The sequence below is a fragment of the Mesoplodon densirostris genome, chromosome 9 (genome assembly GCF_025265405.1).
Source record: "Mesoplodon densirostris isolate mMesDen1 chromosome 9, mMesDen1 primary haplotype, whole genome shotgun sequence".
Classification (NCBI taxonomy): domain Eukaryota; kingdom Metazoa; phylum Chordata; class Mammalia; order Artiodactyla; family Ziphiidae; genus Mesoplodon; species Mesoplodon densirostris.
This window is the reverse complement of record NC_082669.1, coordinates 80,865,763-80,892,295: the sequence shown is the minus strand read 5'-3', so window position 1 is coordinate 80,892,295 and position 26,533 is coordinate 80,865,763. Positions and strand designations below refer to the sequence as shown.

The 26,533-nt window shown below is 39.5% G+C and overlaps 1 protein-coding gene across 2 annotated transcripts in view; it reads right to left on the bottom strand.

Annotated features, from left to right (window-relative positions):
* Nucleotides 1-26,533, bottom strand: part of MET (MET proto-oncogene, receptor tyrosine kinase) — a 129,839-nt gene that overhangs the window by 65,802 nt on the left and 37,504 nt on the right. The window contains exon 1 of one of the 2 annotated variants that reach the window (XM_060108713.1): nucleotides 19,362-19,409. The exons of the other annotated variant lie outside the window; for it this stretch is intronic. Within the exon in view, the coding sequence (XP_059964696.1) occupies nucleotides 19,362-19,385 (24 nt within the window). The 5' untranslated portion in view covers nucleotides 19,386-19,409. Of the gene's footprint in view, nucleotides 1-19,361; nucleotides 19,410-26,533 lie in introns of those variants that run through there. 2 annotated transcript variants of the gene reach the window in all.

The window sequence follows — 26,533 nt, the reverse complement described above, 5'->3', positions numbered from 1 at the left end:
GACAATTTTTTTTTTTTTAGATTCCATATATACGTGTTAGCATACGGTATTTGTTTTTCTCTTTCTGACTTACTTCACTCTGTATAACAGACTCTAGATCCATCCACCTCACTACAAATAACTCAATTTCGTTTCTTTTTTTTTTTTTTTTTTTTTGCGGTATGCGGGCCTCTCACTGTTGTGGCCTCCCCCGTCGCGGAGCACAGGCTCCGGACGCGCAGGCTCCGGACGCGCAGGCTCAGCGGCCATGGCTCACGGGCCCAGCCGCTCCGCGGCATATGGGATCCTCCCAGACCGGGGCACGAACCCGTATCCCCTGCATCGGCAGGCGGACTCTCAACCACTTGCGCCACCAGGGAGGCCCTCGTTTCTTTTTATGACTAATATTCCATTGTATATATGTGCCACATTTTCATTATCCGTTCATCTGTTGATGGACACTTAGGTTGCTTCCATGTGCTGGCTATTGTAAATAGAGCTGCAATGAACATTGGGGTACATGACTCTTTTTGAATTATGGCTTTTTCAGGGTATATGCCCAGTACTGGGATTGCTGGGTCATATGGTAGTTCTATTTTTAGTTTTTTAAGGAACCTCCAAACAGTTCTCCATACTGGCTGTATCAATTTACATTCCCAACAACAGTGCAAGAGGGTTCCCTTTTCTCCATACCCTCTCCGGCATTTATTGTTTGTAGATTTTTTGAGGATGGCCATTCTGACTGGTGAGAGACGATACTTCATTGCAGTTTTTTTTTTTTGCGGTACGTGGGCCTCTCACTGTTGTGGCCTCTCCCGTTGCAGAGCACAGGCTCCGGACGCGCAGGCTCAGCAGCCATGGCTCATGGGCCTAGCCGCTCCGTGGCATGTGGGATCTTCCCGGACCGGGGCACGAACCCATGTGCCCTGCATCGGCAGGCAGACTCTCAACCACTGCACCACCAGGGAAGCCACCTCATTGCAGTTTTGATTTGCATTTCTCTAATGATTAATGATGTGGAGCATTCTTTCATGTGTTTGTTGGCAATCTGTATATCTTCTTTGGAGAAATGTCTATTTAGTTCTTCTGCCCATTTTTGGATTGGGTTGTTTGTTGTTTTGATATTGAGCTGCATGAGCTGCTTGTATATTTTGGAGATTAATCCTTTGTCAGTTGCTTCATTTGCAACTATTTTCTCCCATTCTGAGGGTTGTCTTTTTGTCTTGTTTATGGTTTCCTTTGCTGTGCAAAAGCTTTTAAGTTTCATTAGGTAGGTCCCATTTGTTTATTTTTGTTTCCATTTCTCTAGGGGTTGGGGCAAAAAGGATCTTGCTGTGATTTATGTCACACAGTGTTCTGCCTATGTTTTCCTCTAAGAGTTTGATAGTGTCGGGCCTTATATTTAGGTCTTTAATCTATTTTGAGTTTATTTATTTATTTATTTATTTATTTATTTATTTATTTATTTATTTATTTATTTTGCGGTACGCGGACCTCTCACTGTTGTGGCCTCTCCCATTGCGGAGCACAGGCTCTGGACGTGCAGGCTCAGTGGCCATGGCTCATGGGCCCAGCCGCTCTGCAGCATGTGGGATCTTCCTGGACCGGGGCACAAACCAATGTCCCCTGCATCAGCAGGCGGACTCTCAACCACTGAGCCACCAGGGAAGCCCGAGTTTATTTTTTGTGTATCGTGTTAGGGAGTGTTCTAATTTCATTCTTTTACATGTAGCTGTCCCGTTTTCCAAGCACCACTTATTGAAGAGGCTGTCTTTTCTCCACTCTATATTCTTGCCTCCTTTATCAAACATAAGGTGACCATATGTGCATGGGTTTACTTCTGGGCTTTCTATCCTGTTCCATTGATCTATCTTTCTGTTTTTGTGCCAGTACATTACTGCCTTGATTACTGTAGCTTTGTAGTATAGTCTGAAGTCAGGAAGCCTTATTCCGCCAGATCCATTTTTCTTTCTCAAGATTGCTTTGGCTATTCGGGGTCTTTTGTGTTTCCATACAAATTGTGAAATTTTTTGTTCTAGTTCTGTGAAAAATGTCAGTGGTAGTTTGATAGGGATTTCACTGACTCTGTAGACTGCTTTGGGTAGTAATGCTGATTCTTCCAATCCAAGATCATGGTATATCTCTCCATCTATTTGTATCAACTTTAATTTCTTTCATCAGTGTCATAATTTTCTGAATATAGGTCTTCTGTCTCCTTATGTAGGTTTATTCCTAGATGTTTGATTCTTTTTGTTGCAGTGGTAAATTGACATGTTTTCTTAATTTCACTTTCAGATTTTTCATCATTAGTGTATAGCAATGCAAGAGATTTCTGTGCATTAATGTTGTATCCTGCTACTTTACCAAATTCATTGATTAGGTGTAGTAGTTTTTTAGTAGCATCTTTAGGATTCCCTATGTAGAGTATCATGTCATCTGGAAACAGTGACAGCTTTACTTCTTCTTTTCCCATTTGGATTCCTTTTATTTCCTTTTCTTCTCTGATTTCTGTGACTAAAACCTCCAAAACTATGGTGAATAACAGTGGTGAGAGTAGGCAACCTTGTCTTGTTCCTAATCTTAGTGGAAATGGTTTCAGTTTTTCACCATTGAGGACGATGTTGGCTGTGGGTTTGTCATATATGGCCTTAATTATGTTGAGGAAAGTTCTCTCTCTGTCTACTTTCTGCAGGGTTTTTATCATAAATGGGTGTTGAATTTTGTCAAAAGCTTTCTCTGCATCTATTGAGATGATCATATGGTTTTTCTCCTTCAGTTTTTAATATGGTGTCACATTGATTGATTTGCATATATTGAAGAATCCTTGCATTCCTGGGATAAACTCCACTTGATAATGGGGTATGATCATTTTAATGTGCTGTTGGATTCTGTTTGCTAGTATTTTGCTGAGGATTTTTGCATCTATGTTCATCAGTGTTATTTGCCTGTAGTTTTCTTTCTTTGTGACATCTTTGTCTGGTTTTGCTATCAGGGTGATGGTGGCCTCGTAGAATGAGTTTGGGAGTGGTCCTCCCTATGCTATATTTTGGAAGAGTTTGAGAAGGATAGGCGTTAGCTCTTCCCTTAATGTTTGATAGAATTCCCCTGTGAAGCCATCTGGTCCTGGGCTTTTGTTTGTTGGAAGATTTTAAATCACAGTTTTAATTTCAGTGCTTTTGATTGGTCTGTTCATATTTTCTATTTCTTCCTGGTTCAGTCTCGGAAGGTTGTGCATTTCTAAGGATTTGCCCATTTCTTCCAGGTTGTCCATTTTATTGGCAAGAGTTGCTTGTAGTAATCTCTCCTGATCTTTTGTATCTCTGCAGTGTCAGTTGTTCTCCTTTTTCATTTCTAATTCTATTGATTTGAGTCTTCTCCCTTTTTTTCTTGATGAATCTGGCTAATGGTTTATCAATTGGGTTTATCGTGTCAAAGAACCAGCTTTTAGTTTTCTTGATCTTTGCTATTGTTTCCTTCATTTATTTTTCATTTATTTCTGATCTTTATGATTTCTTTCCTTCTGCTAACTTTGGGGTTCTTCTTTCTCTAATTGCTTTAGGTGTAAGGTTAGGTTGTTTATTTGAGATGTTTCTTGTTTCTTAAGGTAGGATTGTATTGTTATAAACTTCCCTCTTAGAACTGCTTTTGCTGCATCCCACAGGTTTTGGGTATCGTGTTTTCATTGTCATTTGTTTCTAGGTATTTTTTGATTTCCTCTTTGATTTCTTCAGTGATCTCTTGGTTATTAAGTAGTGTATTGTTTAGCCTCCATGTGTTTGTATTTTTTACAGATTTTTTCCTGTAATTGATATCTAGTCTCATAGCGTTGTGGTCGGAAAAGATACTTGATACGATTTCAATTTTCTTAAATTTACGAAGGCTTGATTTGTGACACAAGATATGATCTATCCTGGAGAATGTTCCATGAGCACTTGAGAAGAATGTGTATTCTGTTGGTTTTGGATGGAATGTGCTATAAATATCAATTAAGTCCATCTTGTTTAATGTATCATTTGAAGCTTGTGTTTCCTTATTTATTTTCATTTTGGATGATCTGTCCATTGGTGAAAGTGGGGTGTTAAATTCCCCTACTATGATTGTGTTACTGTCGATTTCCCCTTTTATGGCTGTTAGTATTTGCCTTATATACTGAGGTGCTCCTATGTTGGGTGCTTAAATATTTACAATTGTTATATCTTCTTCTTGGATTGATCCCTTGATCATTATGTAGTGTCCTTCTTTGTCTCTTGTAACAGTCTCTGTTTTAAAGTCTATTTTGTCTGACATAAGAACTCGTACTCCAGCTTTCTTTTGATTTCCATTTGCATGGAATATGTTTTTCCATCCTTCTACTTTCACTCTGTATGTGTCCCTAGGTCTGAAGTGGATCTCTTGTAGACAGCATATATATGGGTCTTGTTTTTGTATCCATTCATTCAGTCTATGTCTTTTGGTTGGAGCATTTAATCCATTTACATTTAATGTAATTATCAATATGTATGTTCCTATTACCGTCTTCTTAATTGTTTTGGGTTTGTTATTGTAGGTCTTTTCCTTCTCTTGTGTTTCCTGCCTAGAGAAGTTCCTTTAGCATTTGTTGTAAAGCTGGTTTGGTGGTGCTGAATTCTCTTAGATTTTGCTTTTCTGTAAAGGTTTTAATTTCTCTGTCTAATCTGAATGAGATCCTTTCTGGGTAGAGTAATCTTGGTTGTAGGTTTTTTCCTTCATCAATTTAAATATGTCCTGCCACTCCCTTCTAGCTTGCAGAGCTTCTGCTGAAAGATCAGCTGTTAACCTTATGGGGATTTCCTTGTGCATTATTTGTCATTTTTCCCTTGCTGCTCTTAATATTTTTTCTTTGTATTTAATTTTTGATAGTTTGGTTAATATGTGTCTTGGTGTGTTTCTCCTTGGGTGTATCCTGTATGGGACTCTCTGTGCTTCCTGGAATTGATTAACTATTTCCTTTCCCATAGTAGGGAATTTTTCAACTATAATCTCTTCAAATATTTTCTCAGTCCCTTTCTTTTTCTCTTTTTCTTCTGGGACCCCTATAATTTGAATGTTGGTGAGTTTAATGTTGTCCCAGAGGTCTCTGAGACTGTCCTCAATTCTTTTCATTCTTTTTTCTTTATTCTGCTCTGCAGTAGTTATTTCCACTATTTTATCTTCCAGGTCACTTATCCATTCTTCTGCCACAGTTTTTCTGCTATGGATCCCTCTAGAGAAATTTTTTTTTTTTCTTTTGCGGTACTTGGGCGTCTCACTGTTGTGGCCTCTCCCATTTTGGAGCACAGGCTCCGGACACACAGGCTCAGCAGCCATGGCTCACGGGCCCATCCGCCCCGAGGCATGTGGGATCTTCCCCGACCAGGGCATGAACCCATGTCCCCTGCATCAGCAGGCATACTCTCAACCACTGTGCCACCAGGGAAGCCCATCTCTAGAGAATTTTAAATTTCATTTATTGTGTTGTTCATCACTGTTTGTTTACTATTTAGTTCTTCTAGATCCTTGTTAAATGTTTGTTGTATTTTCTTCATTCTATTTCCAGGATTTTGGATCATCTTTATTATCATTATTCTGAATTCTTCTACAGTTAGACTGCCTAGCTGCTCTTCATTTGTTAGGTCTGGTGGGTTTTTGCCTTGCTCCTTCATCTGCTGTGTGTTTCTCTGTCTTCTCATTTTGCTTAACGTACTGTGTTTGGGATCTCCTTTTTGCAGCCTGCACGTTCGTAGTTCCCCTTGTTTTTGGTGTCTGTCCCCAGTGGCTAAGCTTGGTTCAGTGGGTTGTGTAGGCTTCTTGGTGGAGGGGACTAGTGCCTGTGTTCTGGTGGATGAGGCTGGATCTTGTCTTTCTGGTGGGCAGGTCCACATCTGCTGGTGTTTTTTTGGGTTTTCTGTGGCCTTATTATGATTTTAGGCAGCCTCTCTGCTAATGGATAGGGTTGTTTTCCTGTCTTGCTAGTTGTTTGGCACAGGGTGTCCAGCACTGTAGCTTGCTGGTCATTGAGTGGAGGTGGGTCTTAGCATTGAGATGGAGATATCTGGGAGAGCTTTCCCTGTTTGATTTTACTTGGAACTGGGAGGGCTCTTGTGGACCAGTGTCCTGAACTTAGCTCTCCCACCTCAGAGGCACAGCCCTGCCGCCTGGCTGGAGCAGCAAAAGCCTGTCATCCACACGGCTCAGAATAAACGGGGAAAAAAAGAAACAAAGTAGTAGATAAAATAAAATAGTTATTAAAATAAAAAATAGCTCTTAAAAAATTTTTAAGTAAAAAAAAAATAAAGAAGAGAGCAATCAAACCAACAAACAAGTCTACCGATGAAAACAAGTGCTAAAATTAAGTATACTAAAAAAACAAAACAAAACTTAAAAAAAAAAAAAAACGGACAGACAGAACCCTAGGACAAACGGCAAAAGAAAGTTATACAGACAAAATCACACACAGAAGTATATACAAACACACTCATAAAAAGAGAAAAACAGAAAAAAAAAATATATCGTTGCTCCCAAAGTCCACCTCCTCAATTTGGGATGATTCGTTGTCTATTCAGGTATTCCACAGATGTATTCAACAGGTACATCAAGTTGATTGTGGAGATTTAGTCCGGTGCTCCTGAGGCTGCTGGGAGAGATTTCCCTTTCTCTTCTTTGTTTGCACAGCTCCCAGGTTTGAGCTTTGGATTTGGCCCCGCCTCTGCATGTAGGTCACCTGACGGCATCTGTTCTTTGCTCAGACAGGATGGGGTTAAAGGAGCAGCTGATTCAGGGGCTCTGGCTCACTCAGGCAGGGGGGAAGAAGGGGTACGGATGTGGGGCGAGCCTGCGGCGGCAGAGGCCAGCGTGAGATTGCACCAGTCTGAGGCCACTGTGTGTTCTCCCAGGGAAGTTGTCTCTGGTCTTGGGACCCTGGTAGTGGCGGGTTGCACAGGCTCCCAAGAGGGGAGGTGTGGATAGTGACCTGTGCTTGCACACAGGCTTCTTGGTGGTGGCAGCAGCAGCCTTAGTGTCTCATGCCCATCTCTGGGGTCCATGCAGATAGCTGCGGCTCACGCCTGTCTCTGGAGCTCCTTTAAGCAGCGCTCTTAATCCCCTCTCCTCATGCACCAGGAAATAGAGAGGCAAGACAAAGTCTCTTGCCTCTTTGGCAGCTCCAGACTTTTTCCCGGACTCTCTCCCAGCTAGCTGTGTCGCACTAGCCCCTTCAGGCTGTGTTCAGGCAGCCAACCCCAGTCTTCTCCCTGGGATCCGACCGAAGCCCGAGCCTCAGCTCCCAGGCCCCACCCATTCCGGTGGGTGAGCGGACAAGCCTCTCGGGCTGGTGAGTGCTGGTCGGCACCGCTCCTCTGTGTGGGCATCTCTTGGCTTTGCCCTCCGCACCCATGTTGCTGTGCTCTCCTTGGTGGCCCCGAATCTTCCCCCCTCTGCCACTCGCAGTCTCTGCCCGCCAACGGGCTTCCTAGTGTGTGGAAACATTTCCTCCTTCACAGTTACCTCCCACTGGTGCAGATCCCGTCGCTATTCTTTTGTCTCTGTTTTTTCTTTTTCCTTTTACCCTACCCAGTTATGTGGGGAGTTTCTTGCCTTTTGGGCAGTCTGAGGTCTTCTGTCAGCGTTCAGTAGGTGTTCTGTAGGAGTTGTTCCACACGTAGATGTATTTTTGATGTATCTGTGGGGAGGAAGGTGATCTCCATGTCTTACTCTTCTGCCATCTTAAAGCTGGAGTCCATCCCAACTTCTTGATGTCCTAAGCAGGTTTGAAACATTCTCATGGCTTTTCTCAGCTCACAAGAGCTCACAATAATGGTGTTAAATAACATCTGCATGGTGGATTATGGTTTTCAAAGTACATTATCTCATCTGATCCTCTCAACACGTCTGTGAGTTGGGTTTGTTATGATTATCATATTTCTACAGGTGAGGAAAATGAGGTTCAGAGAGTTTTCAGTAAGTATCAGAGCTTGAATCCAAGGTGTTGATTTCAAACTGCATGTTCCTTATACTGCATCGTGCTACTTACTTACAGGCTCCTACAGTATTTCTGAAGCAAACGCACACTCTAGGGATAGTCTAAGGACCAGGGAGGGAAGAAAAACTAGCATGCCTACCTGATAGGACTGGTTCTACCCCAGCTAGGATTTGATGAGTCCCATGAACTCAGGCAAATCACGTGATCTCTCTGGGTCTGAGTTTTACTTTACTTATTTAACGAACATTTGTTCATAGTGTGTACAATGTGTCAGACATGGTTCTAAGCACTTTCCAAATATTCACTCACTGAATCCTCTTAACAATCCTAGGCAGAAACTGAGGCACTGAAAGGTCACACAACCAGCAGTGGCAGGACAAGACTGCTGAGTTGATGACCTAGGTCATCTGGCCCTAGGGTCTTCACTACTACACTAGGCTACCTACTTCTTGTCTGTAAAGGGAGAGGTTGAGGGAATTGATTTCAAAGTTCTCTTCCAGCTCTACCATGCTGTGGGTCCATGGGTGACTTTCCAAAGTTCCCCCTGGGCTTGGAATCACCAGACTGCCACCAGCCCACTGCTGGAACAAATGATTGCTCACGATGTTTAAGATGCCATGAGTGATCACTGTCCCCCAACCACCAGAGGCTGCTTCAAAATACAGATTCTGGATACATCTGCTTATTCTATAAGAAGTTTTGAAAAGCATTTAGCTTTTCAAGGTTTATCCTCTTCTAAAATAATTATGTGACATCAACTCTGAGAACCAATGGTAAACATTCTGTTCTGTTTTTCTTTAAACTTGTTAAAGACTTGCTTCCTTAACCTAAAAGCTTATATACTGTCATAGGGCTAAATAATAGGAATTACTCTACAATTCATAAGCCCTGAAACAATAGTTTAGTTTTTCTTCATCTTTTCCCAAGCACTGGACATATTTTTGTAACCTGACTCAGACATATACTTTTTTTTTAATGAAAAGAAAACTGAAGTGCTATATACCTCAATGTATTTGATTCAAAATGTTTCCCCTAATTAAAATTATGATGCATGCAGTGAATATGCAATTACATTTAATTCAGTATAATTAAGGATGTGATATATTTAAAATGGTGATTCTTCTAACTGATCTATAGGACAAATTTAGCTCTTCTATAGATAATTTAAACCAGTCTTGCAGATAGACTTTTTAAAATGTACTATCTTGTGAGATCTTTGACAGTTCACTCATACCAGCTCTCTTTCCTCCTTGCCCATGACTAAATTAACAGAAGCAATTTAATATTACCTTTATTCATAATTATATTTTGTATAAATTCTTTGGACATGTAATAATGGTTTTCAGGGGGATACATATTTCAAAATAGAAAGTCCCTCTTTGCCTAAGGCTTTATATTTAGTTGGCTAAAAACTCAACTGCTTTAATTTCAGGAACTCCACTTTGCTTATTTTCCTAAATTTCATTCATGTGCTCTCTTCTCTTTGTTATATGGGACTCTGAGGCAGGTGGTGTGGAACTGACCGCAGGCAGAGACACAAAGCTTTGAACTTAGGGGTCTGCTTATGCTTCATTCAACTTCTCTCAAACTGTACTCAGATGTCTAAGATATTAACACTGAAGCCTGGAATTTTTGTAAAATGCAGAAGCTCTCTGGCAGAGCAGGCCTTTCCCTTTGGGTTCTTTAATGCAAGGCCAGACTATTAGGATGCTATGGTCAAACCCTAAGAATGTGACTACATTGTTTTGTGCTATGAAGAGGATGCCTGATGTTGGCCTCAGTCATGATTTAAAAGAAAGATGCGGGCTTCCCTGGTGGCGCAGTGGTTGAGAGTCTGCCTGGCCATGCAGGGGACACGGGTTCATGCCCCGGTCCGGGAAGATCCCACATGCCGCGGAACGGCTGGGCCCATGAGCCATGGCCGCTGAGCCTGCACGGCCGGAGCCTGTGCTCCGCAACAGGAGAGGCCACAACAGTGAGAGGTCCACGTACCGCAAAAAAATAAAATAAAATAAAAGAAAGATGCTTCCTCAGTATTTTTGCTGCCATGAACTCCCCCTGATGAAGTGATCTTGCCTCATGGCTTCAACAACCTGAAACCTCAGTTGGAGTTCTAGCAGAGGAGCAAAACAGGGGATCAGTTAAAGAAAGGTTGATTGTCTCTAGGAAGGAAAAAGGGCATCCTCCCGGGCTGTGTGTAGAGCCTCAGACAGTCATGAACGTAGCATAACCAGGCATCTGGCCAGCCAGCTGCTGGCTCAACACTGGTGATTCACGAGGTGATGTATGCTGCCTCGTGGTGATGACCTAACTTCACACACCCAAGCGCATTCTCTGTTCTAAGGACCAGCCTAGTCTCTGCAATTGCCTTCAGGCCAAGTTTGAATGTACCATTGATGACATTGAAACTCATCGTTTTTCTTTCCAAAGTGACTCCCTTTCTAGTTTCCTATTTCTTTTTTTTTTTTTAATTGGAGTATAGTTGCTTTACACTGCTGTGTCAGTTTCTGCTGTTCAGCATCTAGCTTCCTATTTCTATATGGCATCAATAGCCACCCTCTCCCTAAGCCTCAGGTCTCAGCCATCTTTAACTCTTCTTCTTTTCCTTTATTGTTTATATCCACTTACCAACTCAAAAATTTTTCTACTGAATTAAAGGAAATCTCATAATTAGCCTCCGACAGTCTGACTTCCTTGATTCCATAATCTCCTTCCTCAAGTCCACTTCTTAGTCATGTCCATTGGTAATCTCACAAGCCTAGTGGAGAAGAGCATGAGTTCAGGGATGACCCTGCCCTTATTGTCTGTGTGAACTTAGAGAGGATACTTAGATCTCCAAGCCTCAGTTCTTCACTTGTAAAATGGAAAAACACACACCTAACAGAATTGTTTCCAGGTTCAAATGAAATGAATCCAGTGCCAGCAGTATATTAAATGGTCACTTCCTTCCTTCATTTAGTCATTCAAAAATATTTACTAAGCCTGTAGTAGGGTGAATAGAGTTCCCCCACAAAGTCATATATCCACCTGGAACCTCAAAATGTGACCTTATTTGGAAATAGGCTCTTTCCAAGTAATTAGTTAAGAATCTTGAGATGAAATTGTCCTGGATTTAGAGTGAGCCCTAAGTCCAATGTCTGGTGTCTTCCCAAGAAAAGGAGAGGACACAGAGAAATACACAGGGAAGATGGCCATGTGAAGATGAAGGCAGAGATTGCAGTTATGCTGCTACAACCTAAGGAATGCCTTGAACCACCAAAACTGTAAGAGGCAAGGAAGGATTCTTCCCTAGAACTTTTAGAGGGAGCACGACCTTGACGGACATCTTGATTTCGGACTTTTGGCCTCCGTGAGAAGAAATTTCTGGTTTTTTTTTTTGTTTGTTTGTTTGTTTGTTTTTGCAGTACGCGGGCCTCTCACTGTTGTGGCCTCTCCTGTTGCTGAGCACAGGCTCCGGACACGCAAGCTCAGCAGCCATGGCTCACGGGCCTAGCCGCTCCGCGCCATGTGGGATCTTCCTGGACGAGGGCTCGAACCTGCATCCCCTTCATTCGCAGGCAGATTCTTAACCACTGCACCACCAGGGAAGCCCAGAAATTTCTGTTGTTTTAAGCCACCAAGTTTGTGGTCATTTGTTGTGGCAGCTCTAGGAAAGTAATATAATACCATACCACAATACTGTTCTGGATAACTGGAAGAATACAGAAGCAAACAGAAAAGGCCTAAGTCTATGCCCTTGTACTTAATAACTTAAATAGTTATTGTTATTATTATTTTTGTTGGTTGGTCTAATGAGTCTTCATAATACCTAGAAGGACAAAGTCCAAAATTCTTATTATTTAGATTAAGAAAATAATCTAAAATGGAAACACTCACACCAATTTAATAGAATTATTTATAGGTAGTAAGGTCAGACTTGTTACCTGTCCACTATTATTTTTCATTATTCTCTAAAGCAGGAATTGGCACCCTTTTTTTGTAAAGGGCTAGGGAGCAAAAATCCTAGCTTTTGAGTGCCACTGGGTCCCTGTAGCATATTTTAGTTTAGTCTGTGTGTGTTTTAAACCTTTTAAAAATGTAAAAACCATTCTTAACTTGCTGGGTGTACAAAAATAGGTCATAATTTGCCAACTCTAGCAAATGCTTCTACCTATGGTCCAGGCTGTTCCCTCAATATCCCTTGAAGGCACTGTGCACATAGGGAGACAAGAGGTAGACACACGAAATAGCTAATAGTGCAAAGTACAGTATAAAGAACATTGTTGATAGATAAGTTCTGAAAACACTGGTACAGGTAGTATATGCTATAAGATTAGATAAGGATGAGATCAGAGTGGGCTTAAACAGCTGGGGAAGGCTCATGGCAGAGGCTAAAGTTGAGCCTGGTCTTGATAGAAGGGAAGAGAGAAAAACTTGGAGCAGAATATATTTTATGTGTATGTGTGTATGGACTTACATACACATGTGTACAAATGCATTTACAAATAAGTGAAATAAATATATCCATTCTCCTCATGAGATATCCTTAGGATTCAAATTCTCAGAATTCTACAATGATAGGGACTTTGGAATTCCGAATGTTAAAACATTTGCTTCTTTATCATCATTTCCTAAGGTGAATCAGAGCTAAAACAGACCAAGTCCATGTGGTTTTGGTTAGCAGCCTTCACATTGCCCTTCAATCACATTCAGGAGTGACAGAGTGATTCACAGAGAAAGTTGTTCTCAGTGAGGCAGATTTTAATGCTGAGTGTACAGAGGTTTTCTGCTTTTCTTTATTCAGTTAACAGAAAAAAATCTAATGTACTTACTTATAGAAATGTAAGAGATACTCAAAAGACAAAACACCAGTTACCCTGCACTAATCAATAAAACAGAAGCAGTTCCTCCTGCAGAGTGTAAGAGCCATGGTCTATTTATGTGTCTAACAGTGTCACACTCAGTAGAAACAGGCTCATGAATGTCTTAGTGGAAGGCCAGGAGAGGTGAAAGATGGATGAAACCAGAGTCCTTCAATTGTGCCCCAATATGTTGTTTAAACCCATGACTGTATTCTAGCCTGCCATCACTGTCATCATCTCTTATCCCTTTTTTCCATCTTATCATTGTGCAGTGAGACTCTTCACTCCTCTTCTCCACTTGTTCTTGCCCAGAACTGTTTATCAGGAACCTCAATCTGTGGGCCACCCTTCTCACTGGCCAAGGTCCCTGAGGCCCTTACCAAACTCTCTTCTAGTCTTACTGCAGCTACATCAAGGCCAAGCTCAAGAAAGTTTCTCTCTGTACCAAGCATGTACTTAGTGCCTATGAAGTGGTGCCACTGTGGAGTCTAATTCTGTGGCCACAGTAAGGGTGGTATTGAAAAAGACTTTCAGGCTCAACTTCTTTTCCTTAGCCCATACATTTCAACTTGAAATCATAGACTGATGGTCACTAGTGAAAATCTATGGATTCCAAAAGCAAACTTCATGGGAGGGCACTTCTACTGGTACCACTGCTTGAGCAATGACCACCAGAAAGCATTGCCTAATGTCCCTCTTACAGACTGTTGTCACCCACTCAAAGGGGAAGCTCTGTTGAAAGGCTTGAGAAAGCCTTAAGGAGCACAGAGGTTACTCTTTCTCTTTTTAATGGCTTTAATTGTGTTTTCCCAATTTTGATTAAGTACGAAGCTCTGGAATTTCTGTCTATTCACTGTCCTTATCTTCATCTTTTCTTGTCCTTTCATTTTTCTCCTTTTGTTCTTTGATTCATCTTCCTCCCAAACTGGTGGATGGAGGAGAGTGTGTGTAAGTATGAACGTGTGTGTGTGTGTGTGTGTGTGTGTGTGTGTGTAAGGAAGGGGGCATAGGTTATGGTGAATAGAACTTTCCAGAATTTCTTCAGTGCTCTTTAACTCTTGGAAAGTCCCCAATTCTATAAATTAGTTTTCAGGGATCTGGGGGAGAGAAATAAAAACTGTTTTATCTAAGATTATTTTTACTAATCAGCATTTTATTATATTATTTGAAATATGAGGCTTTGTCATAATGAATTGCTCTTTTGATAAATATATATTTTGTTCAAGCTATTTTATTAGGTACCAGAGGTATGAAGATAAAAGCTATAGGCCATATCTTCAAGGGGCTAATGAAGGACCAGTGAACATATTATCAATACTATGAAGTATGGTAAAAGGTATGGTAGAAATAAACAAAGGGTGCTAACTGGAGTACACAGGAAAGGCAGCTTATCCAGAATGAGGAGTTAGGGGAAAGCTACAGAGGAGTTTCTGGGGAAGGAAATGCCTTAATGGATTGCAAAAAAAATAGGGAGAAAATGTTAACCTGACAAAATGAGTGTTAAAGGGAATTTGAGGTAGGTGAAATAATATGTGTTAAGGCAGGGTTGTGAGAGAGACCAATGGATTCTGGGGACTGCAAGTATGATAGGTTGACACATATCCAATAAGGGGTTAATGTCCAAAATATACAAGGAGCTCATACAACTCAATAGCAAAACAAAACACAATTAAAAGATGGGCAAAGAACCTGAACAGACATTTTTCAAAAAAAGACACAAATGGCCAACAGGGACATGAAAAATTGCTCAACATCATTAATCATCAGGGAAATGCAAATTAAAACCACAATGAGATATCACCTCATACACATTAGGATAGCTATTATAAAAAAGACAACAGATAGCAAATACTTGTTAGAATGTGAAGGGAACCCTTGTACACCTTTGGTGGGAATGTAAACTGGTACTGCCAGTAAACACTATGAAGGTTCCTCAAGAAATTAAAAATAGTACTACCGTATAAGCCAGCAACCCCACTTCTGAGTATCTATCCAAAGGAAACAATACCATTATCTCTAAGAGATACTTGTACTTCCGTGTTCACTGCAGAACTATTCACAAAAGCTAAGACACGGAAAAAACCTAAATGTCCATCAGTGGATGAATAGATCAAGAAGATGCGGTATTTATGCATATATATACAATGGAATATTATTCAGTCTTAAAAAAGAAGGAAATCTTGTCATTTGTGACAATGTGGATGAACCTGGAGGGTACTATGCTAAGTGGAATAAGTCAAAGAAAAACAAATGCTGTGTGATATCACTTATATGTGGAATAAAAAAAAGTTGGATTCATAGAAACAGAGAGTAGAAGAGTGGTTGCCAGGGGCTGGGGTGGTGGGGGAATAGGGGAAGATTGGTAAAAGGGTACAAACTTTTTAATAGATCTTTATTGGAGTACAATTGCTTCACAATACTGTTAGTTTCTGTTGTACACCAAAGTGAATCAGCTATATGCATACATATGTCCCCATATTCCTTCCCTCTTGAGCCTCCCTCCCACTCTCCCCATCCCACCCCTCTAGGTCATCGCAAAGCACCGAGCTGATCTCCCTGTGCTATGCTGCTGCTTCCTACTGGCTATCTGTTTTACATCTGGTAGTGTATATATGTCGATGCTACTCTCACTTCGCCCCAGCTTCCCCCTCCCATCCCGTGTTCTCAAGTCCATTCTCTATGTCTACGTCTTTATTCCTGCCCTGCAACTAGGTTCATCAGTACCTTTTTTTTTTTTAAGATTCCATATATATGTGTTAACATACGGTATTCGTTTTTCTCTTTCTGACTTACTTCACTCTGTATGACAGACTCTAGGACCATCCACCTCACCACAAATAACTCAATTTTGTTTCTTTTTATGGCTGAGTAATATTCCATTGTATATATGTGCCACATCTTCTTTATCCATTCATCTCTACAAACTTTCAATTAAAAGATAAATAAGGTCTGAGGATCTAATATATAACATGGTAACTATAGTCGATAACACTGTATTGTAAAATTGAAATTTGCTGAGAGTAGGAAAAAAAAAGAAAGAGTAAGAATGAGAAAAAAAAAGAAAGTTGAGAGTAGGGTAGGGTGGCAGTGGTATGCTTGATCCATCTTGTACCAGCTTACAGAGTCAACTGTGAACATTTCTTCTTAACTCTTATTCAGTGACTTTACCTTCTTTGCTTGAAATTGGCTTGGGGGGTGGTATTTACACCACCTAAACCGGTAAACATTACAAATCAGGGGCTTCTACTCCCCCTGACCCCAGAGCTAAACATTTGCCAGAACACCACTGAGTGTGGGGAGCACCAGGCAATAGCCAGAGCCAAGGTAAGAAACCCTTTGAATATCATACTAGAGGGTGTGGATTTTACTCAAACCATTGGGGAACCCTCAAATTACTTTAAGGGATGCAGTTACATACACAGGTTGGCTTTCAAGAAATATTACTCCAGCAGCAGTATGGAAACAAATAGATTGCTTGGGGACGAGGATGGAGTCAGGGAGATCTAGCTTTATCTTATTGGTATCGTTTTCAACACACTAATAAAACAAAAAACCTGTAAGGGATGATAATATACAATTTTCTGTTTTCTGCTTTGTGTATATGCAGAAGGCGAGAAGAGATTTTTAAAGTTCATATTTACTATGAATGAGATCAGGTTTTCTTCTGGAGAAGTCATAGAAGAAGCAGACTTAATTAGGTTGTGTTAATGAAGAACGTTGAGATAGGTACAATGATTTCTTTGGAAATATTATTTCTGGATTAAATAGGTGTTGTTAGGTGCACCCAAAGACCAGCAGCTAGTTATGGTACTTAAGAAGGTCTTAAATAAGGCTAGTGTGCAGACTGAGAATGTCCACATGGGTTAATGAATGGGAGAGGTTGTGAAAACTATTACTTAATTCCAACTGAGAGTTTCCTGAGCCACTGGGGAACTGAGTTGAGGTTGATAGACAAGAATAAGGTTAGAAGGAAACAGAGCATTAAACAAACAAAACAAACAATAGTTCAGTTTGACTTGTGATTTACCTGGAATTTAGAAAGCCTTGCTAGTAGCAAAAAATGTAAAATGAAGCTATGTCAGCATTTTTATTAAAATAATTGTCCAGCCATTCACTGGAACAGAGACTTTATTATATACTGGCAGAGAAAATGGAAAATTTGACTGTTTCTTAACTAGTTCTTGAATACCCAGAATACAGAGTATTAAATAAGGCATTGGGAGCTACAACAGCTGGTTCTGAGGGCCCAGAGACTGCAGGGAAAGCTTTAATAGCTAAAGCTCACACAACTACTAAATTAATACTTACTTATGAAAATTTAGGTGTTTACTTTTCAAATCTTTAATAATCCTTCTTTCTTTCATGAGTTCATCTTCATTCAATTGGATTGTTATCTTATCACCAGGGTCATAAGATACTCAATATCATATAGTTTACACCATGGTTACCCTAGATCCTGTAATAATTTGGAATTTTTTTTAAAAATAAAGAACTTCTTTTTGTTAGGTGTGGTAAAGTCCTGGTGTATATTTTTCTAGGATCTATAACTGTGCACAAAAGGTGAACTTCAAATTTTCAACACTGAGGTGAATATGTTTTCCTGTGCAGAATCCACTAAAAACAAATGGAGATAGGAGAGGAGGCATGGGGGTAATTATTGCAACATCATATCACATACCCAGGATCATAAAAAGCACTGTTTGCCTAAAAGTCTGAAATTGCTGCTTATGTTTTCATAAGCATTTGATTCTAAAAAAGTATATAGATAGATAATACCATAATTGTCAAAATTTGCTCTATCATTTTTAAAAGCAGGCACATATTTTAGTCCTCTTTGTACATGTCAAAACCCTGTACTTTGACCTTTCAATGTTTTTTGCTTTTTGGTGTTTTTTTTTTTGAGATGCTGCTTGGTCAAGCACAGTGGTTTTCTATTTTTTTTTGAATTTTATTTTATTTTAAACAGCAGGTTCTTATTAGTTATCTATTTTATACATGTTAGTGTATATATGTCAATCCCAATCTCCCAATTCATCCCCCTCCCCGCCGCTTTCCCTGTTAATTACAAGTAATACCTACTATTATTAAACTACCACTTACATATTACTCATTATTTTGCAAACGCTGACTAGTATCCCTACTACTAGACCAGTAACAGAACTGATCCTGGGCTTTGTCTGCCCAATTCTACTTGGAATCAATAGTTTTCCTATGACTCTTCTGAAATGAGAGTGAGTTTAGTTGAGAGTATGAAACACTGACCATTTTTTTCCACATCAGCTCTAAATAAACCCAATGTAACTGGTGTTTTTCAAATTAGAAATACTTCTCAATTACTCTTACTAATATATTGACTGATTCTTGTTTACCATGATGTTGAAGCTACAAATAAGTTTATATTTAGTGAATCATCAGGAATATTATATTTTATTATAAATTCCTCTTATTAATTTAATTCAGTTCGTTAAGTACCAGGATCACCTAACTTGACCTCATATTCGCCTCTGTTATTGCACTGTAGAACATTTCCAGAGCCTTGGACCTTCTCATATTAGTGACTATGAAGAAAAATAATTTCACCTTCCTATTATTTCTGAGGTTTTGTATAACCCCTACTCATGCTGTACTCTTATAAACAATCTCTTATATTCAAGATTCTGGTCACTTTCCTGGAAAATAAACAGTCCTCTGCCTGTAATTACAGCCTTCAGGAAGGGGCAAGCCAGTGACCTCTCTGACTTTAGGCACAGGAATAAGCCCTGAAGATTAAATGCCTCCTATTCCCTCATCTTTTCCCTTGGCAAACTCTACTTCATTCTGGGCCAAACAAATATGAACAAAGTGAACAGAGAAAAAGGTGAGAATTTCTTTCTACTCTTTATACATATTTTTTGCACCTGCATTTCAAATAAATCTTCGTGGCTTGTGGAGATGACAAAAACAATGCTTTCTGTGATCCAGTCACAAAAATATATTTGCAGATTTTATCAAGGACTTTTATCCAAACACTGCAGCAAATCAGATGGTCTCTGTTTACTGTGTAAATATATATACATATTTTTTGGAAGACAAAATTTTTTGTCAAAATCAACACTAATGTCTATGATCTGCAAAGCACATGCTTAAGTACAAAAAAGCATGAAGTGCCTAAGACCTTAAACCTATTTAGATATTCGCAGCATTAAATATATATAGATAAACATGAGTGTAACAAAAGAGAAAGGCAAAATGTGTCTGCAGCTAGAGATGCATTAAAACAGCATAAAGGCAGTACTAACCAGAGTGCATGCCCCTGTACATTCAGTAGGTGCTCATGACATCCTTGTGAGTCCTGGGAGCATTTGTCTCTCACTTGGCCCTCTAGGCCACATGATTCTCATGAGAAGGAAATGGTCTAAAATGGATGTAGTTGTGTAGAGGATAGTCCACAGATGTTGAAAGATAATGAGACTCAGCATCACATCCCTTTGAATTCTATCAACTTTTATAACTTTGACAGTTTCCAAAGACCTTATTTTGTGTGTTTTCATAATTATATGACTTTTTTTTTTGGTCATAGGACTTACTGGTAACAGGACAATCCCTTCCATCCCTAAGAAACACAGGTTTTTCTGATGAGTAGGGTCCCAAGTGTTGGCCACAGAAGACTGAAGAGGGGGAGAAGAAAGAAACAACTCTTTTTTAAATTAGTTTCTGCTTTATAACAAAGTGAATCAGTCATACATATACATCTGTTCCCACATCCCTTCCCTCCTGCGTCTCCCTCCCTCCCACCCTCCCCATCCCACCCCTCCAGGCGGTCACAAAGCACCGAGCCGATCTTCCTGTGCTCTGCGGCTGCTTCCCACTATCTATCTACCTTACGTTTGGTACTGTATATATGTCCATGCCTCTCTTTCGCTTTGTCACAGCTTACCCTTCCCCCTCCCCATATCCTCAAGTCTATTCTCAAGTAGGTCTGTGTCTTTATTCCTGTTTTACCCCTAGGTTTTTCATGACATTTTTTTTTCTTAAATTCCATATATATGTGTTAGCATACGGTATTTGTCTTTCTCTTTCTGACTTACTTCACTCTGTATGACAGACTCTAGGTCTATCCACCTCATTACAAATAGCTCAGTTTCGTTTCTTTTATGGCTGAGTAATATTCCATTGTATATATGTGCCATATCTTCTTTATCCCTTCATCCAATGATGGACACTTAGGTTGCTTCCATCTCCTGGCTATTGTAAATAGAGCTGCAATGAACATTTTGGTACATGACTCTTTTTGAATTATGGTTTTCTCAGGGTATATGCCTAGTAGTGGGATTGCTGGGTCATATGGTAGTTCCATTTTTAGTTTTTTAAGGAACCTCCATACTGTTCTCCATAGTGGCTGTACCAATTCACATTCCCACCAGCAGTGCAAGAGTGTTCCCTTTTCTCCACACCCTCTCCAGCATTTATTGTTTCTAGATTTCTTGATGATGGCCATTCTGACTGGTGTGAGATGATATCTCATTGTAGTTTTGATTTGCATTTCTCTAATGATTAATGATGTTGAGCATTCAGAAAGAAACAATTTTGATTGATATAAGAAATTTCTGCTTTCAAAGAAGGTGATTAAAGTGATAGGCTATGAGAGGCAGTGAAAGTGAGAGCTACCTAAATTATGTCCTTAGCTTCTAGAAATTCACACATTATCTTCTTCACACCAAGAATTACTTAACGAAAAGTGACTATTTAGAAATCAAAGAAAAGACAAAGTTCGGAAACATTGACAACTTTTTTAAAAAAGAGAAAGTGTTTAAAAAGGTTAAATTCTCCAGCACAATTTTACTTCCTGTGATACATTTTTCTAAGTTTAAAGTAATATGCACTCACGGTCAGAACCCACTTTAAAAAGCTGCTTAAGTGCCACAGCAAATAGTTAAGACCTTGAGCTTATGATATAGGTAAAAATTAGTTTGTTGAATACTGGCCATGTACTTGACCATGTAGTGAAGACATAATTGTTTTTTTTTTTTTTTTTGTGGTACGCGGGCCTCTCACCGCTGTGGCCTCTCCCGTTGCGGAGCACAGGCTCCGTACGCGCAGGCTCAGCGGCCATGGCTCACGGGCCCAGGGGCTCCGCGGCATGTGGGATCTTCCCGGACCGGGGCACGAACCCGTGTCCCCTGCATCGGCAGGCGGACTCTCAACCACTGCGCCACCAGGGAAGCCCCACAATTGCTTTTTTGAGCTTTATATAAGTTAACTTGTAGCTTCATGAAAATGTTAACTTTCACCTCCTCAGGGTGTCCTTTTGTGACTATACTACCAAATTTAGATCTTCCTCCTCATTTGCATTCACAGATGTTTATTTCTCTCGCATTGTATTTCATGAATTATTATGATGTATTTGTTTGCTGGTATGACTGATTGTCATCTCCTCCCCAGTAGGTTTGCTTCATAAAGACAAGAACCAGGCCTATCTTACTCACCATTGTAATACCAGTAGGTTAGACATTCAGTAAATTCCTGTTGAATTTCTTGTTGAATCTTAATTGTCTGAATAAATCCTTTCCTCTGTCTCTTGCTGAAAATGACGATTACAAGTTTCTGGCCATTTTATGCACTAAATAAAATGGTTAGGATTCTAGCACTTGGCTTAAACTAATAAGATGAAAGAACAAGCATGTAATGTAATTAGCTTAAATTAAATGGAAACTATTGCACGTTTTATTGTCAAGATAATTTTTAGAGATATTCGTTTTTGCTATTGACTGCTACTGCATTAGAGCTTGTAATCTGCTTAGTGCATTAGCACTAAATACTATTGATTCACTCAGAGCTAACAGACCAATTTAATCTTTGCATTTTTCCCATTTCCTGAGTAGCACTTCACCTATAGTTTAGTTAGTAGACTGGTTGCTAGATGCAAGTGTTAATCAGATTTTAAATTTAAAATGTCATCAGAAAATTTAGTATCCTACAGATTTATATTTTCTGGTACATGGATTCAAATTCTAGAAAATCATGAATAAGCCATATATTTTTAGATGACAACTCAGCAAGTTTAATTTTCATAAAATCAGCTCTAGAAAAGAATGCTTTACAAATCAAAACTGACCTTAATTCATGCTTTTTACCTAGAGCACCATTTGAAATATCACCATTTTAATGTCCTTCGGTTGATGAACATTTTGGTTATAATTTCCAAATCAAACAACTGAAGTCAGACTTTAGCCTGAAATTAGAATTGTTATTTTTTGTTTTTTTTTTTTTTTTTTTTTTGCGGTATGCGGGCCTCTCACTGTTGTGGCCTCCCCCGTTGCGGAGCACAGGCTCCGGATGCGCAGTCTCCGGACGCGCAGGCTCAGCGGCCATGGCTCACGGGCCCAGCCGCTCCGCGGCATATGGGATCCTCCCAGACCGGGGCACGAACCCGTATCCCCTGCATCGGCAGGCGGACTCTCAACCACTGCGCCACCAGGGAGGCCCTTGTTTTTTGTTTTATAGTTATATACTGTTCATAAAACACCTCGCCCTATTAGTGAACATCAGGAATAGTTAAAAGAAGCTTTTGCCCTATATTAGCATGCATTTATAAGATATTTTTCTGTCCTCTTGTTGAAAAACTAGAGAATATTTTTGAAGTATAGAAGGTAGACACACTTCATCTGCCCCACCTTAGCCTAGGTCTAGGGTGAAGTGCAGGAAACCTGTTTTCCAAGGATTTTACTCAGCAAGTCATTCATATGCAAATGAACCTGCCTGGACCATTTTAGTTAGAAAAAAATGTATAATTATCAGACTGGAATGTAACCAGGATCCTAGAATCACTTACCACATTCACTATTATATTAAAAAAAAAAATCAAAAGAGTTTTAATGACTTCAAGAGTAGCTGAGCCATCGGTTTCATTTCCCGGATAAATGAGGCCTTTACAGTCCTCCCTGGACGCTGGAGATGTGACTTACAGCACATATCTGGGCACTGAGTCATCCTGGATGCCGGGTGCCCACTGATTCAATATCTGTGCCAATCTATGAATAAGCAACGGCAGAAATTCCTGGTGGGTTTTCTATCCAAATTCTGGCAGCTCCTCATTTTTCTTATTAGAGTGAGGAGATAATAATGCAGGGTGGGATGCCATCAATGAGATAGAAGTCTGAAGTAAGGGTGTAACACCCAAAATTTGATACATTATTTGGAATAAAAACTGCATTATTACTCAAGGAGCTTAATATTCTTATCAAAATGCAAGATCCCAGATGCTTTCAGAAGTCTCTAATCACGTAGTAACATGGCAATGAAAGTATGTATCAGAGCTGTGGCTTCAAAGTTTTATTAACACTTCAGCTTTTCAAAGACCAACTTTAAGATTTATTTTTTTGCCCGAACTCCTTATTGTTTGCTCCATTAACTTTACCAAATGAGTCTCCATGTAGAAATCAACTACTTAAATACAACACAGATCACACCGCTTGCTTCAAAGGATATTAAGGAAAATGAATTAATTTACAATGCATGCGGCATAGTTAACTCTTAATTCCCTTGCACAGGTGGGAAATATTATATCACATCATATATTGATAATATGTTATCAATATCTTATCATATATGATAATTAATCCACACGTTAAACTCATTTACATTTTTGGTGATAGTTTCAGCATTAACTGTGTTTCTTTGCTTAGTTTATTAAAATATCATGTCTTTGCTTTTTCATTCTTTCCTGGGCTGTACCTGTGAATAAACTATAAAATGGTTTAAAGAAGCGTTAGCAGGAGGACGAGCAAAAAGCAAACGGCTTCAATAGCTCGCTCTGTAACATGTTTTCTAATACCCCCAGGGTGTGCCCTGTGATCTCATAAAGTGTTATAAATTCTGGAAAGAAAATAATTTAAAATTCCTCTTAATAAACTAATACAATATGGCACTTTTCATGGGATGGATAGCATGGAGAATTCAAGTAGATAAGTTAGGGAGCAGCGACTCCCTGAGCCTGGGAGACAATAAAGAAGAGTTTGCAGAAGTAAAGGAATCAAGTGTAAAATTAATGAATTTCTACTTAGATTTTTTAAAAGTATATTGAATCCTTAGACCTCAAGGATTTTCTTTCTTGAAAGATTTTGCTTTGGTAGCTATTACATTTGGCATATGGCCAAGATATTTGGTGTTTAGAATGAAGAATACTCAACATTTTTCATACAGGATAACATTCTCTCATTTCGAAGCACAGGAAGTAAAAAACCCTGAAATCTGACTTCGCATTTTTCATCCCTAATACAAAATACGTTCTCTTGAGAGTGCTAGACTGTTTAAATAAGACATGCCAAACTAGTATAATTACATGGATGTTATTTGTAACGTTGACTCCACATTCCCAGTTCAAATGGTGTGGTGTGGGAGATTATAGATATATGGCCTATAAAGAGTTATAAATCTTTGTTTATTTTATTAAATATTATGAGACATGCCCTGAGGATGACAGATCAATAATGGTCCTTGTGGTTTCCTGATGGAAGGCTGCAATTATTTTCTTCCATTACAACTTGAATGTAACCCAATTTTACTCATCTATCATCTTTATAATAGTAATAAAGAAACATCACTGTATGTTTATTTTTATGCCTATTCTTATTATCCCTTGTTTGCATCTTGTTTTGATTTTGTTTTCATTCAAAATTGTTCTAATCATTTTACTTTCTTCCTTTGATGGCTCTGAGTGGTGACCCTTCAACTTTGGCACTTTTAAAACGGAGATGGAAAATTACTACTTTAAGTTTCCTTTATTTTGGGAAGCAGTTGGCTACTCTTTGAATTAGAGTATAAATAATGTTTAAAAACAAGGAAGCTTAGTACAAACAACCTGTGAGGTTAAGTTTTTCTAAAACTTCATTATCTGCAAATTCTTGAATGCATAAGATAAATTACATTAGCATAGTATCTTATAGTGCCGTAGGTAGTTAGAACTGAAAGTCAGGTAAAGGAGCACCTTACACCTTTTAGCTTGACTATATAGCACAATTCTGATTCAGCTGACTTTCTCTTCACCCTCCAAATCACCACCACTCCCATATCTCCCTTTTTTTTTTTTCTTTTGGAACTATTAAGTGTTAAGGAGGACTTACACAAATTAAGCATTATGGAGGTGGGTCCCTCATAACAGTTAGTGGGGGAAGTAAAAGACTCTCATGAGCAATAGAACCAGAATATGTCTCTTCCAGAAAACAATCCAATAATTTGAATTTGACTTTCTTTACACAAATAACAATACAATAATAGCTGTTAATTATTATGTGCCAAGGACAAAGTTAGAGCCTTTTAAACATTATTGTACTTGTCCACCCCATAGTCCTGCATGGAGGAAAATGGGTTCAGTGTGTTTAAATAATGCCCTCATGGTCAGGCAGATAGAAAATCATGGGGTACAAGTTTGAACCCAGATCTCTTTAATTTCAGTCTTGTTCCATTAGGCTATGCTGCCTCCCAAAGAGATAAATTTATGGTCATCTTATCGTGCCAGGTACTTTATATTTATTATCCCACATTTTTACAAAAAGGCTGAGAAGTAGATATTGTTATCTGCATGTTACGAATGAGATTGAGGCTCTAAGAATTAAGTAACATGGCAGAAATTACACAGCTGGTACGCAGGAGACCATGAGTTCCAACCTGGTGAGTCTGGGACCAAGTTACATGCTTTTCCGTTTCAACTGATCAATCACTGGTCATTAAGATGACCAAGATATTGGTAAAAATATTTGCTTCCAGTCTATTTCTATTCTTTCAAATGCTTATATGTAGAAAAAAACTTTGGTAATGGGATTGCAAGAATAAGTATGTCATAACTATATTTCCTGGGTAGGTGAGAGGTATTTCAAGGACTCTTTTTTTTTTTTTTTTTTTTTTGCGGTACGCGGGCCTCTCACTGTTGTGGCCTCTCCCATTGAGGAGCACAGGCTCCGGACACGCAGGCTCAGCGGCCATGGCACATGGGCCCAGCCGCTCCGCGGCATGTGGGATCTTCCCGGACCGGGGCACGAACCCGTGTCCCCTGCATCGGCAGGCAGACTCTCAACCACTGCGCCACCAGGGAAGCCCCTCCAAACTTTTTTGATCTTGTAAATCATTTTGTTTTTGTGTGAGTAACAGCTCTAGGTTCCTTCATTTTAAGATGAAGCTGGGAAATGACTGTTTGCTGACTATTGGAACAATCTGAGGTCTTTCTGTGGCAGGTATATGAAAACTGATAATGTGGGTAGTTTCATTCTTGGAAGAATTCTGACCTTTAGTAACCAGAGAAGATAAACAGGCAAATAAATAGAAGAGATTGGAAGGTATCTGTCTCTGTGGAATTTGGCTAGTGTAAAAGATGCCTTCCCTTGGAAGAAGACTATGTTGGCCAGTTCCACCTTGTTTCCCACAAGAATTTTTGCGATGGGAGTGATAACAGTTTCAGGTGTGGTTGGTGCATTTTGGGCATTTTTCCTGGGTGATAAAACTGCCCTGACATTCATTGGGTAATCCTGCCTTTTTGTTCCCTTTGGAACACTAAACAAGTCAGAGGGGTAGGATAAAGTTCAGCTGTGTTTTGAGAATTTCTAGAATTGATAAATACTTTTATATGTGGGGGCTGAAATGTGCAAAATAAAACAATGAGATAAGATATCAGTATACCCTTGTAAGGTAAAGTCTCTTTAATTTTTAACAGAACAAGATTTAAATAGCAAAGTCGTGTGCTTTACAGGCTCTGAAGGAATTCCCA